Source organism: Ursus maritimus, unplaced genomic scaffold (assembly GCF_017311325.1).
Source record: "Ursus maritimus isolate PB19 unplaced genomic scaffold, ASM1731132v1 scaffold_1, whole genome shotgun sequence".
Classification (NCBI taxonomy): Eukaryota; Metazoa; Chordata; class Mammalia; order Carnivora; family Ursidae; genus Ursus; species Ursus maritimus.
Genome location: NW_024423343.1, coordinates 33166485 through 33182364, shown reverse-complemented (window position 1 = coordinate 33182364; position 15880 = coordinate 33166485). Strand labels below are relative to the sequence as shown.

Sequence of the window (15880 nt, the reverse complement as noted above, 5' to 3'; positions counted from 1 at the left end):
TGTGGAAGGAGCCGAGATGCCCTTCAGCAGACAAATGGATTAAGAAGATGTGGTCCATATATACAATGGAATATTACTCAGCCATCAGAAAGAACGATTTCACAACATTTGCAGCAACATGGACGGGACTGGAGGAGATAATGCTAAGTGAAATAATCAAGCAGAGAAAGACAATTGTCATATGGTTTCACTCATTTATGGAACATAAGAAATAGCAGGAAGATTGGTAGGAGAAGGAAGGGAAGAATGAAAGGGGGGTAAACAGAAGGGGGAATGAACCATGACAGACTGTGGACTCTGGGAAACAAACTGAGGGCTTCAGAGGGGAGGGGGGTGGGGGAATGGGATAGGCCGCTGATGGGTATTAAGGAGGGCACGTATTGCATGGTGCACTGGGTGTTATACGCAAAAAATGAATCGTGGAACACTACATCAAAAACTAAGGATATACTGTATGGTGACGAACATCATAAAAAATTATTATAAAAAAATATGCAGTATATTTTGCTACAAGTCAAGAGGAAATAAAATAAATCCCAGATGGTCAGTGATAGGGTTGGAATTGGAAAAAGAGATTGAAATAAAGTTGCATATAACCAGAAACAGAAGGACCATTTGAAAGAGGCTGATTGAATCACTTGTAAAATTGTCCTACAAATATAAAGATTATATATTTAGCAAGTAGAAAAGTAAAACCTTAAAGGAAGAGAGACAGAATAAAAATTGAGATATAAAGGAATGTGTTAAGTCTAACACAAAATTTATTATGGTCAGTGTTAGCTGTGTGACTGTGGTCAGCTTAGCCCATTTTTCTGAGCGTTGTTGTTCTCATTTGTAAGACAGGATTAATAATGGCTTATCTTACAGGTATGATACAAGTATATGTAAGATGCAAGCAGCAATATGGTGAAATGCTTAAGCTCTTGGGTCAAATGGACGAGGTTCAAATTTAATCCCTATCAGTTGACGGCTGTGTGACTTCTGACTGATTACTTGATCTGTCTGATCCTCACCTTTCTCATCTGTAAAATATGGGTAAATAATAATAACACCCTCTACTGACTGCTGTGAGGACTGATTTATATAATCCAGGTAAAGGCCTGTAACACAGTGGTCAATAAATGTTAGCTGAAACTATAAGAAGCTATAGGAATGCCAGAAAAAAGAAGTCACTAGACTTATATCTTCAGATAAAAAAAAAGAGAGAGAAAAAAAGTTGGCAACCAACAGTGACTGAGGCGTATTTACCTCAAATCTTCAACAGTGATACTGACGATGGAAACTGTGATTCTCCTCTACCTGAAAACTGAACGTTTCAAGGTAAAGAGTAGGCTAAAGACAGCAGAGCTCTGCTAGGCTGGCTGCTTCTCAGAGGCTAGGAAATGAACATATCAAAGGCTGAGGTAGCCAGGAAGTAAAAATAGGGAAATAAAGAAGTAACCCGGGGCACAATTCTTGTAACAATATATCATTATTCCACCCCAAAGAATCCAAGATTTTATAGACATAGCTTACGCATCTATTTTAACTTAGTTTCAACGAATCTTTTAACGGAGATTTTTTTTAAAAGACTGCCAAATAATACCTTCCATTATCTTACCAATAATTTGTGATAAGTTCTCAAATTTAATGCTAATTGAATTTCTCATCTCCCTCTCTCTGTCCTCCTTCCTTACACACACACACACACACACACACACACACACACATACCCCTCTACTTAAAAGAGACCAATAGCCCTACAGCTAATGTTTAAGAAAAATACTTTTTCATAGATCATAGTGAAGATTTAACTTTTTTCTTGTCCTTAAATGAGGAAAGGAGCATTAAAAAACAAAAAACAAAAAACAAAAAACCTCTTGGGCACCCTGGGTGGTTTAGTTGGTTAAGCATCCAACTCTTGGCTCCGGTCATGATCTCAGGGCTGTGAGATCAAGCCCCACGTCGGGGTTCAAACTCAGTGCAAAGTCTGCTTGAGATTCTTTCCCTCTCCCTGTCTGACCCCCTACTGCTCATACACATGCTGTCTCTCTCTCTCATATAAATAAAATCTTTAAAAAAACCCTCTTAGTTGGGTCAAAGTCTTTTCTTTGGAGTGTTACAAAATAAATACTATATACTAAAACTATGACATATATATTTCAAACAAAAAATGAAATCTACTTAAAGCAAATAAACAATTTTATTTTTGTGATACAACCACACTCTTTTTAATTATCAATAAACACAAATGTGAAATAGTTTCTTAACCTGATGTTTCAAAAACTTCAGACTCCTCTTCACGTAGGCTTTTAACTAACTCGTCGGTATCAATTTCCTAGAAACAAGGGTAAAAAAAGATGTTGGAGAAATGTTTAGAGAGCCAAGCTGCCTTTATAAATTCTTTTATTACCTTCTTTAAAATTTACAGAAGAATATGGGTTTATGATAAAAACCATCCACACAGCACTATTTTAAAGAGAAGTATATCCTGGTAGGAGTTAATGTTCCAGAGAGAAACTATCCAATAATTGATAGGGTATTTGAGTGACAAATGTATAAGAGAAAAAGATTATGAGATAAATGACATAATATTGTAACTTCAAGGGATAAAAGAGGATACCCCCAGAAAACAAATTACTTTTTTATTGGAAAACATTATGACCTATGAGTTGCAAAGTGATGTGTATCTTTAAAAAAATTCCAAGAGGAATTATAAGGTAGAGTGATCACTGAATCTTTAAAGTACTGATCTTTTAATAAGAACCCAAAGTCCATAGTTCCTTTAATGAAGAGCCCCTCAAATTTTCCCTAAAATACTAATTCTGTATAAGTGCTAATTAATTTATCCTAAGGCACTACCACTATGCCAAATTATAATGAGGCATTGAAAAACATTAATATATCAGTGTGTTATGACTACCATTTCAAGGCTGTGATCTTAGTGTTTGATTAATCTACTGAAACCCCTATGTATTCCTATTGCCAGGTCAAAATGTATAGGTCAGACTGTATTTCTAAATATTAAGCCTTACTTATATATCTGATAAAGGTCTAGTATTCAAAATATAAAGAACTCTTACAACTGAACAATAAAAAAATAACCCAATTTAAAAATCAACAAAGGATTTGAATAAACATTTATCCGAAGACGATATACAAATGGCCAGTAAGCACATGAAAAGATGTTCTCATCACTGGTTATCAGGGAAATGCAAATCAAAACCACAATGAGATACCACTTCAAACCCCCTAAGATGGCTATAATTGAAACAAACAAAAAAGGAAAATAAGTGTTGGAAAAGATATGGAACCTTCATACATTGCTGGTTAGATGTAAAATTGTGCAGCTGCTATAGAAAACAGTTTGATAGTTCCTGGAAAAGTTAAGGAGGGAACTACTGTATGATCCAACAATTCTACTCCTAGGTATATACCCAAGAGAATTACAAACATGTTCACATAAAAACCTGCACATGAATGTGCACAGCAGCATTATTCATGATAGCTAAAAAGTTGAAACAACCCAAATGTCCACGAACTGATGAGGATAAACAAAACGTGGTACATATCCATACAGTGGAATATTATTTGGCAATAAAAAGAAACAAAGTAGTGATACATGTTACAATGGGGATGAACCCTGAAAACATTATGCTAAGTGAAAGAAGCAAGTCACAAAGAACCATATATTGTATGATTCCACTCAAATGAAAGGTTTAGAATAAGCAAATCTATAGAAACAGAAAGTAGACTAGCTATTGTCTAGAGAACGGGGGATCTGGGAGGTTTGGTTAAGGGATGTGGAGTTTCTTTTCGGGGTTATGAGAATATCTGAAAATTGATTGTAGCAATGGACATACAACTCTGTGAATATACTAAAGGCCACTGAATTGTATACTTTGAATAGGTGAATTATATCTTAACAATGCTGTTAAAAAACTAAATCCTACAAATTATTAGTCAATATTTATCAAATGTCACATTAGCAAAATATGAAAGTACATGAGCCATGAATAGCATTTTATATATCAAGAATAAGCAGAGTTAGGGTTAAGATGGCGGAGGAGTAGGGGACCCCTTTTTCAGCCGGTCCCCTGAGTCGAGCTGGATAGGTACCAGACCAGCCTAAATAACCACGGAATCAGCCTGAGACGCAGGATGATGCATCTGGATCTCTACAAATGAACATCTCCAGCGCTGAGTATTGAGGTACGAAGAGGGGAGCTGTAAACCGTGCACAGATATCGGAAGATAAACGGAAGGGGGAGGGAGCCACCGTGTTTGAGCGCCGGGAAGCGGCAGCCACCTGCACGGGGGAGCGGGCGGACTCACAGAGGGCACCCGCGAGAGAGCAGACTGAGACCCTGAACCGGGTGCGCGCGCCACCAGGCTTCTCACGAAACTCCGGAATCGAGGTGTGCTCACCGGGCATAGACTGAGACCGGGAGACCCGGGAGCGTGCGGGGCGGCCGGTGGCTGGCGGCATTAGAAACACAAAGGACAGAGACGCGCCGGCCCTGGAAGTGAGGGCAGGGACGCCGAGTTGGTGCGCACATCCCGGGACGCTGCAGGGTTGAGCAGCACCAACAGTAATAGAGTTAAAGTGGCCAGAACATCAGTGGAGAACGGGCCGCAATCCCTCTGTTCTGTGACAATGCAGCCTCTGCTGCTCTGACTCTCAGAAGAGGCATAGCCGACCGCCAGGGAAAGCCGCCAGAGAACAAAAGCCTGGAAATACCGGCTCAGAGAGTGCCCATCCCCATCCTCCCTCGCAGGGGACACGGAGACTCTAACCAAACAGGGTTGCCTGAGTATCGGCGCGGCAGGCCCCTCCCCCAGAACACAGAAGGCAGGCTGAAAAATCAAGAAGCCCACAACCCGGGCGCCTGGGTGGCGCAGTCATTGAGCGCCTGTCTCCGGCTTAGGGCGTGATCCCAGCGTTCCGGAAAGGAGTCCCTCATCGGGCTCCTCCGCTGGGAGCCTGCTTCTTCCTCTCCCACTCCCCTGCTTCTGTTCCCTCTCTCGCTGGTTGGCTGCCACATAAATAAATAAATAAAATCTTTAAAGAAGAAGCCCACATCCCTAAGATCCCTATAAAACAAGGGGCACGGCCTGGGACCCAGTCAATAATTTGGGCTCTGGAAACCCCGCAACCTCTCCTCATCAGAATGACAAGAAGGAGAAGCCCCCCCCAGCAAAGAAAAGACAGTGAGTCTGTGGCCTCTGCCACAGAAATAATGGATATGGATGTAACCAAATTATCAGAAATGGAATTCAGAGTAACGATGGTCAAAATGATGAGTAGAATTGAAAAAACTATTAACGAAAAGGTTACTGAGAATATAGAATCCCTAAGGACAGAAATGAGAGCGAATCTGACAGAAATTAAAAATTCTATGAGCCAAATGCAGGCAAAACTAGAGGCTCTGACGGCCAGGGTCGCAGAAGCAGAGGAACGGGTTAGTGAATTGGAGGATGGGTTAATAGAGGAAAAAATGAAAATAGAAGATGGTCTTAAAAAAATCCACGCCCACGAATGTAGGTTACGGGAGATTACTGACTCAATGAAACGATCCAATGTTAGAATCATCGGCATCCCCGAGGGGGTGGAGAAAAACAGAGGTCTAGAAGAGATATTTGAACAAATTGTAGCTGAAAACTTCCCTAATCTAGCAAGGGAAACAAACATTCGTGTCCAAGAGGCAGAGAGGACCCCTCCCAAGCTCAACCACGACAAACCTACGCCACGTCACGTCATAGTGCATTTCGCAAATATTAGATGCAAGGATACAGTATTGAAAGCGGCCAGGGCAAAGAAATTTCTCACGTACCAAGGCAAAAGCATCAGAATTACGTCAGACCTGTCTACACAGACCTGGAATGAGAGAAAGGGTTGGGGGAGCATATTTAAAGCTCTTTCAGAGAAAAACATGCAGCCAAGGATCCTTTATCCAGCAAGGCTGTCATTCAGAATTGATGGAGAAATAAAGACATTTCAGAATCGCCAGTCACTAACCAATTTTGTAACCACGAAACCAGCCCTACAGGAGATATTACGGGGGGTTCTATAAAAGTAAAAAGGCCCCAAGAGTGATACAGAACAGAAAGTCACAGCCAATACAAACAAAGACTTTACTGGCAACATGGCAACATTAAAATCATATCTCTCAGTAATCAGTCTTAATGTAAATGGTTTGAACCATCCCATAAAACGCCACAGGGTTGCAGATTGGATAAAAAGAAATGACCCATCCATTTGCTGTCTACAAGAGACTCATTTCGAACCCAAAGATGCATTCAGACTGAGAGTAAGGGGATGGAGTACCATCTTTCACGCAAATGGACCTCAAAAGAAAGCTGGGGTAGCAATTCTCATATCAGATAAATTGGATTTTAAACTACAGACTATAGTTAGAGATGCAGAAGGGCACTATATTATTCTTAAGGGAAGTATTCAACAAGTGGATATGACAATTATAAATATATATGCCCCCAACAGGGGAGCAGCAAGATACACAAGCCAACTCTTAACCAGAATAAAGAGACATATAAATAAAAATACATTAATAGTAGGGGACCTCAACACTCCACTCTCAGAAATAGACAGAACACCCTGGCAAAAACTAAGCAAAGAATCAAAGGCTTTGAATGCCATACTCGACGAGTTGGACCTCATAGATATATATAGAACACTACACCCCAGAACCAAAGAATACTCATTCTATTCTAATGCCCATGGAACATTCTCAAGAATAGACCATGTTCTGGGACACAAAACAGGTCTCAACCGATACCAAAAGATTGAAATTATCCCCTGCATATTCTCAGACCACAACGCTCTGAAATTGGAACTCAACCACAAGGAAAAATTTGGAAGAAACTCAAACACTTGGAGACTAAGAACCATCCTGCTCAGGAATGACTCGATAAACCAGGAAATCAAAAATCAAATTAAACAATTTATGGAGACCAATGAGAATGAAAATACAACAGTCCAAAACCTATGGGATACTGCAAAGGCAGTCCTAAGGGGGAAATACATAGCCATCCAAGCCTCACTCAAAAGAATAGAAAAATCTAAAATGCAGTTTTTATATTCTCACCTCAAGAAGCTGGAACAGCAACAGAGGGACAGGCCTAATCCACGCACGAGGAAGCAGTTGACCAAAATTAGAGCTGAAATCAATCAAGCAGAAACCAGAAGTACAGTAGAGCAGATCAACAGGACTAGAAGCTGGTTCTTTGAGAGAATCAATAAAATTGACAGACCACTGGCAAGACTTATCCAAAAGAAAAGAGAAAGGACCCAGATTATTAAAATTATGAATGAAAAAGGAGAGGTCACGACGAACACCATTGAAATTGGAAGGATTATTAGAAATTTTTATCAACAGCTATATGCCAATAAACTAAGCAATCTGGAAGAGATGGAATCCTTCCTGGAAACCTATAAACTACCAAGATTGAAACCGGAAGAAATTGATTCCTTAAACAGGCCAATTAATTATGAAGAAATTGAGTCAGTGATAAACAACCTTCCAAATAACAAAACTCCAGGCCCGGACGGTTTTCCTGGGGAATTCTACCAAACATTCAAAGAAGAAATAATACCTATTCTCCTAAAGCTATTTCAAAAAATAGAAACAGAAGGAAAGCTACCAAACTCATTCTATGAGGCCAATATTACCTTGATCCCCAAACCAGGCAAAGACCCCCTCAAAAAGGAGAATTACAGACCGATTTCCCTAATGAATATGGACGCCAAAATCCTCAACAAGATACTTGCTAATAGAATCCAACAGTACATTAAAAGGATTATCCATCACGATCAAGTGGGATTCATACCTGGGATGCAAGCGTGGTTCAATATTCGCAAATCAATCAGCGTGATACATCATATCAACAAGAAAAGACTCAGGAACCATATGATCCTCTCAATCGATGCCGAAAAAGCATTTGACAAAATACAGCATCCTTTCCTGATTAAAACCCTTCAGAGTGTAGGAATAGAAGGTACATTTCTCAATCTCATAAAAGCCATCTATGAAAAGCCTACTGCAAATATTATTCTCAATGGGGAAAAGCTGGAAGCCTTTCCCTTAAGATCAGGAACTCGACAAGGATGCCCACTCTCGCCACTATTATTCAACATAGTACTAGAAGTCCTTGCAACAGCAATCAGACGACAAAAAGGGATCAAAGGTATTCAAATTGGCAAAGAAGAAGTCAAAATGTCTCTCTTTGCAGATGACATGATACTCTATATGGAAAACCCAAAAGAAGCCACTCCCAAACTATTAGAAGTTATAGAGCAATTCAGTAACGTGGCGGGATACAAAATCAATGCTCAGAAATCAGTTGCATTTCTATACACGAATAACGAGACCGAAGAAAGAGAAATTAGGGAATCCATCCCATTTACAATAGCACCAAAAACCATACGTTACCTTGGAATTAACTTAACCAGAGACGTAAAGGACCTATATTCTAGAAACTATAAATCACTCTTGAAAGACATTGAGGAAGACATAAAAAGATGGAAAGATATTCCATGCTCATGGATTGGAAGAATTAACATAGTTAAAATGTCCATGCTACCCAGAGCAATCTACACTTTCAATGCTATCCCGATCAAAATACCGAGGACATTTTTCAAAGAACTGGAACAAATAGTCCTTAAATTTGTATGGAAACAGAAAAGGCCCCGAATCTCCAAGGAACTGTTGAAAAGGAAAAACAAAGCTGGGGGCATCACAATGCCGGATTTCGAGCTGTACTACAAAGCTGTGATCACAAAGACAGCATGGTACTGGCACAAAAACAGACACATAGACCAATGGAACAGAATAGAGAGCCCAGAAATGGACCCTCGGCTCTTTGGGCAACTAATATTTGATAAAGCAGGAAAAAACATCCGGTGGGAAAAAGACAGTCTCTTCAATAAATGGTGCTGGGAAAATTGGACAGCTACATGCAAAAGAATGAAACTTGACCACTCTCTCACACCATACACAAAAATAAACTCCAAATGGATGAAAGACCTCGATGTGAGACAGGAATCCATCAAAATTCTAGAGGAGAACATAGGCAGCAACCTCTACGACATCGGCCAAAGCAACCTTTTTCATGACACATCCCCAAAGGCAAGAGAAACAAAAGATAAAATGAATTTATGGGACTTCATCAAGATTAAAAGTTTCTGCACAGCCAAGGAAACAGTCAGAAAAACTAAGAGGCAGCCCACGGAATGGGAGAATATATTTGCAAATGACACTACAGATAAAGGACTGGTATCCAAGATCTACAAAGAACTTCTCAAACTCAATACACGAGAAACAAATAAACAAATCAAAAAATGGGCAGAAGATATGAACAGACACTTTTCCAATGAAGACATACAAATGGCTAACAGACACATGAAAAAATGTTCAAAATCATTAGCCATCAAGGAAATTCAAATCAAAACCACACTGAGATACCACCTTACGCCAGTTAGAATGGCAAAAATAGACAAGGCAAGAAACAACAATTGTTGGAGAGGATGTGGAGAAAGGGGATCCCTCCTACATTGTTGGTGGGAATGCAAGTTGGTACAGCCACTCTGGAAAACAGTGTGGAGGTCCCTTAAAAAGTTAAAAATTGAGCTACCCTATGATCCAGCCATTGCACTACTGGGTGTTTACCCCAAAGATACAGACGTAGTGAAGAGAAGGGCCATATGCACCCCAATGTTCATAGCAGCAATGTCCACAATAGCTAAATCGTGGAAGGAGCCGAGATGCCCTGCAACAGATGACTGGATTAAGAAGTTGTGGTCCATATATACAATGGAATATTACTCAGCAATCAGAAAGAATGAGTTCTCAACATTTGCTACAACATGGACGGCACTGGAGGAGATAATGCTTAGTGAAATAAGTCAAGCAGAGAAAGACAACTATCATATGATTTCTCTCATCTATGGAACATAAGAACTAGAATGATCAGTAGGGGAAGAAAGGGATAAAGAAAGGGGGGGTAATCAGAAGGGGGAATGAAACATGAGAGACTATGGACTATGAGAAACAAACTGAGGGCTACAGAGGGGAGGGGCGTGGGGGAATGGGATAGTCCAGTGATGGGTAGTAAGGAGGGCACGTATTGCATGGTGCACTGGGTGTTATACACAACTAATGAATCATCGAGCCTTACATCGAAAACTGGGGATGTACTGTATGGTGACTAATATAATAAAAAATCATTATTAAAAAAAAAAGAATAAGCAACATCTTATCATCACTTTTAATTATCATAATTTTTAAAATAAAAAAGTATTAGAAGTTGTATGTGGAGAATATATTATGTTAATTACCTTATGTTCTTTATGGGCCAATTTTGGGTTAAGAACTCCTTCTAAATAGCTAGCTTTTTCTATCCATGTATTCAGATTTCTATATTCTTTTTTCATTTTTTCCAGCCTAAAGAAAGAAATCAGTTATACATTTAAAAAGTGACAGAATAACATATATGGTATGATTCACAAGAGAATACATTCAGTATGATCCACTTAGAGAATTTTCTAAGAGAGGCAAAAAAGCAATATATTGTTTAAGGATACAGTCAAAGGAAAAGGAACGATTACAACAACAGTCAGGGCAGTAGTTACCTAAGGATGGGTTGGGGAGAAGACAGTCTCATAAGGGCACACAAAGCACATTTTTGATATTGATGATGTTCTACTTCTTTTTTTAAGTTTTTATTTAAATTCCAGTCAAAATACAGTGTAATAGTTTCAGGTGTACAATTTAGTGATTCAACACTTCCATATCACACCCAGTGCTCATCACAACAAGTGCGCTCCTTATTCCCCATGACCTATTTAACCCATCCGCTCCCCACCCAGCTCCCTTCCGCTAGCCATCAGTTTGTTCTTTATAGTGAAGAAGCTGCTTCTTGGTTTGTCTTTTTTTCCCCCATGATCATTTCTTAAATTCCACATATGAGAGATCATATGGTATGTCTTTCTCTAACTTATTTTGCTTACCATAATACTCTCTAGCTCCATCCATGTTGTTGCAAATGGCAAGATTTCTTTATCCATTCATCAGTCTGTGGACATTTGAGCTCTTTCCGTAATTTCTATTGTTATGAATGCTGCTATAAATATTGGGTTGCATGTATCCCTTTGAATTAGTATTTTTGTAATCTTTGGGTAAATACCTAGTAGTGCAATTGCTGGATCATAGGGTAGTTCTAATTTCAACTTTTTGAGGAAACTCCATACTGTTTTCCAAAACGGCTGTACTAGTTTGCATTCCCACCAACACTGTAAGCAAATTCCCCTTTATTCTGCATGCTTGCCAACACCTGTTGCTTCTTGTGTTGTTAATTTTAGCCATTCTGACAAATGGGAGGTGATATCTCATTGTAGTTTTGATTTGTATTTCCCTGATGATGAGTGATGTTGAGCATTTTTTCAAATGTCTATTAGCTATCTGCATGTCTTCTTTGGAAGAGTGTCTATTCATGTCTTCTGCCCATTTCTTAACTGGTTTATTTGGCTTTGGGGTGTTGAGTTTGATAAGTTCTTTATAGATTTTGGATTCTAACCCTTTATCAGATATAGGTCATTTGTAAATATCTTCTCCCATTCAGTAGGTGGCCTTTTAGTTTTGTTAACTCTTTCCTTCACTGCACAGAAGTTTTTTATTTTGATGAAGTCCCAATAGTTTATTTTTGCTTTTGTTTCCCTTGCATCAGGAGACATATCTAGTAAGAAGCTGGTATGACCAATGTAATATATGTTACTGCCTCTGTTCTCCTCTAGGATTTTAATGGATTCCTGTCTCACATTTAGGTTTCTAATCCATTTTGAATTTATTTTCATGTATAGCTTTAAGCAAATGATCCCATTTCATTCTTTTGCATGTTGCTGTCCAATTTTCCCAACACGATTTTTTGAAGAGACTGTCTTTTTTCCATTGGATATTCTTTCCTGCTTTGTTGAAGATTAATTGACCATATAGTTGTAGGTTCATTTCTGGGTTTTCTTTTTTTTTTTTTTTTAAAGATTTTATTTATTTGATGGAGAGAGAGACAGCCAGTGAGAGAGGGAACACAAGCAGGGGGAGTGGGAGAAGAAGAAGCAGGCTCCCAGCGGAGGAGCCTGATGTGGGGCTCGATCCCAGAATGCCGGGATCACGCCCTGAGCCGAAGGCAGACGCTTAACCACTGAGCCACCCAGGCGCCCCATCATCTCTGGGTTTTCTATTCTGTTCCATTGATCTATATGTCTGTTTTTGTGCCAGTACCATAGTGTCTTGATCACTACAACTTTGTAAGGTAACTTCAAGTCTAGAATTGTATTGCCTCCAGCTTTGCTTTTCTTTTTGAAGGTTGCTTTGGCTATCTGGGGTCTTTCGTGGCTCCATACAAATTTGAGAATTGTTTGTTCTAGCTCTGTGAAAAATGCTGTTAGTATTTTATAGGGATGCATTAAATGTCTAGATTGTTTTGGGTAGCATAGACATTTTAACAATATTCATTCTTCTGATCCATCAGCATGGAATGTTTTTCCATTTCTTTGTTTTGTCTTCATTTTCTTTCATCAGTGTTTTATAGTTTTCAGAGTACAGGTCTTTTACCTCTTTGGTTAGGTTTATTCCTAAGTATCTCATGGTTTCTGGTGCAATTGTAAATGGGACTGATTCCTTGAAGTCTCTTTCTGCTGCTCGGTGTATGGAATGCAACAGTTTCGGTATATTGATTTTTGCATCCTGCAAGTTTACTGAATTCATGTATCAGTTCTAACAATTTTTTGGTGGAGCCTTTTGGGTTTTCTATATAGAGTATCATGTCATCTGCAAATAGTGATGGTTTTGCCAACTTGGATGCCTTTTATTTCTTTTTGTTGTGTGACTACTATGGCTAGGACTCCAATATGGCGATGTTGTATTTCTGTATTTTTTTAGACATTTTGTTTGTTTATTTCAGAAAGAGAGCATGCAAGTGGGGGAAAGGGCAGAGGGGGAGAGAGGGGGAGAATCTCAAGCAGACTTCACGCTGAGCATGGAGCCCCTTGCAGGGGGCTCAACCTCATGACTCTAAGATCACGACATGAGCCAAAACCAAGAGTCAGAAGCTTAACCAACTGAGCCACCCAGGTGCGCTGATGTTGTATTTCCTAACCTGAATCATAAATATCTAGGCATCAGTCTTATTATTTTTATTTAAGCTATATATACATGTTTTAGAAGTTATTCAATATATATTGGTCTCATTATTTAAACTTATGTATACATATTTTATAAATTATCCAATATATAGATGATATTTTCTGCAACAGAACAGAAGAAAAAAATGGGAATTTAGCTTCTAATCCAAGAAATTTCAAAAGGCTTTGGTCATACAAAGATGTAACTGACAAGAATTAAATAGAAAAGAGGGACTGTTTCCCAATTCATTTCATAAGGACACTACTGCCTTGATGATAAACCCTAATAAGGACATTATAAAAAAGGAAAATTAGTCTAATCTCCTTCATGAACATAGATGCAAATGTTAAAAATTTTAATACAAAAAATCCAGTAGTATAGAGAAAAGATCATATATCATGAACAAGTTAGATTTATCCCAGGTATACAAGGATATTTTGACATTAACATTAGAAAACATAAATACAATTTAACTGATTAAAAGAGAAAAAACATTTGGCAAAATCCAACATCCATTTATGATTTTAAAGAACTTAGAAAACTAGGGACAAAGTAGAGTAATTTACTTAACCTGGTATAGCATATCCATATATGAAAAACCTATATAAGTAAATGCTCTTAACCATCAAATGCTAGAAGTGTAGCCTTTAAAGAGCATGAACAAAACAAGGATGTCCACCCTTGCCATTTATATCAGACATTGACCGGAGCTTCTAGCTAGCATAGTAGGACAAGAAAACAAAATTAAAGAATAAGCACTGGGGATTTAAAAAAATTGTTATTTGTAGGTATGAATGTTTAAATAAATTCTCCCAAATGTTACTACAGGTAAATTATTATAAATATGAAAGTTTAACAAAAGAGGGAAATTCTAGAAGAGAAGGCCAGAAGGGGTAGCATAGTTTTAGAATCTTCTCAAATCTCTATGTAAAAACATTCAGAGAAGCTGAGTAGCAAACCCAAGAACCTATGGACAACATCTACAACACAATCATGTGACAAGACGTCTCTATGAACTACAAATCATATACACAAGACCTTCAAGGTATATGTCAGAAAGCAACAGGTATAAAAAGGGGCATCTGGGGGGTGCCTGGGTAGCTTAGCTGGTTGAGTATCCAACTCTTGATTTCAGCTCGGGTCATGATCTCAGGGTCCTGGGATTGAGCCCCTAGTGGAACTCTGCATCTGGTGGGGAGTCTGCTTGGGTTTCTCTTCCTCTGCTCCACCTCTCCCTGCTCGTACTCTTGAAATAAATAAATAAATCTTAAAATAAACTGGAGGGGGGCATCTGAAGGACCTGAAAATAAGAAAACCCCAAAACAGCCAACAGGTAGTCATGGATGGGAAATTACAGCAGGCCAATTTAAGAAAGGCAGTTGAAAAAAAAATTAAAAATAGAATTACCATAGATTTGGTAAATTCCACTATTGGGTATTTACCCAAAGAAATAAAAAACACAAATCTGAAAAAATAGAATAAAAAAATTTTTAAAAAAGGCAGTTGAAATTGGGAGATTTTACTCATTCCAATAACAAGTGAGTACAAAGGATTCATGGTAAACATTGAAAGGACTGGAGCAGTCTAACCACTGTGAATGCTCAAAACTGAAAAACCAGTGAAATAAGCAGAGAAAGACAATTATCATATGATTTCTCTCATCTATGGAACATAAGAACTAGGAAGATTGGTAGGGGAAGAAAGGGATAAAGGGGAGTAATCAGAAGGGGGAAACAAACTGAGGGCTTCAGAGGGGAGGGGGTGGGGGAATAGGATAGACTGGTGATGGGTAGTAAGGAGGGCACGTATTGCATGGTGCACTGGGTGTTATACGCAACTAATGAATCATCGAACTTTACATCAGTAACCAGGGATGTACTGTATGGTGATTAACATAATATAATAAAAAAACATTTAAAAAAAACCTGACAAACCAGGTTTCTAGCCCAGGGCATGGCCCCAGAAAACCTTAGAAAGCAGCTCATATTTTTAAACACCAAATGAAAACATCAATAGTGGGAGTTCTTTGAAGCTCAAGAAGCTTTCTAAACCAAATCTCCTATTTAAAAAATCAGGAAAATTAATTCCATATAAAACTGAGCAACAGAAAACTATCAGTACCAAATTCCAAAGTAGTTACAAGAAGAAAGAGAATAAGGAGCAGAGTATCATCCCTAGACTTTGAAAGCATGCAAGAAAAATATATGTGGCGTCAGTGAACACAGTGGCAAGATGACTCACTGGGACCCATTTTTGCCAGGAAGAAGGGGATCGGCTGGTGAAACTACAGGAGAGAAATCAGAGCAGTAGCTGTCACTGTCACTATGAGCCAGGTAAGTCAAGGTTCTGCAGCTGGAGCCACTCTGTATAAATGCAGAAGCAGTTATGAGGATCCAGTTGTGTACTATTAGACAAGACATTAAAGAAATTTGCAGTTTCCAGTTCAAGATGGTGAAGAGGCTCCTGAACTCACCTCCTCCCATGTATGCACGGTACCTACAGTTATATAAAGAGCAATTTTCTCTGAAAGAACTCCAGAAATAAACTGAGCTACTCCTACACATTGTGCAAATGGGCAAATACCCACGTCAAAATGGGTGGGAAAGGATGAGGCACATACTATAAGCCCTAGCCCTGGCACACTGTCATACAACTGGGACAGAACTCTCAACTCCCAGCATCCCCCTGAGGAGAAAAAGGGTTTG

At 38.9% G+C, this 15880-nt stretch overlaps 1 protein-coding gene across 1 annotated transcript in view; it reads right to left on the bottom strand.

Moving 5' to 3' along the window:
* Positions 1–15880, bottom strand: part of C2CD6 (C2 calcium dependent domain containing 6) — a 160118-nt gene that overhangs the window by 90346 nt on the left and 53892 nt on the right. The window contains exons 10-11 of the mRNA XM_008687546.2: positions 10334–10439; positions 2251–2317 (exon numbers count right to left, since the gene is read on the bottom strand). Coding sequence (XP_008685768.2) covers positions 2251–2317; positions 10334–10439 — 173 coding nt within the window. The remainder of the gene's footprint in view (positions 1–2250; positions 2318–10333; positions 10440–15880) is intronic.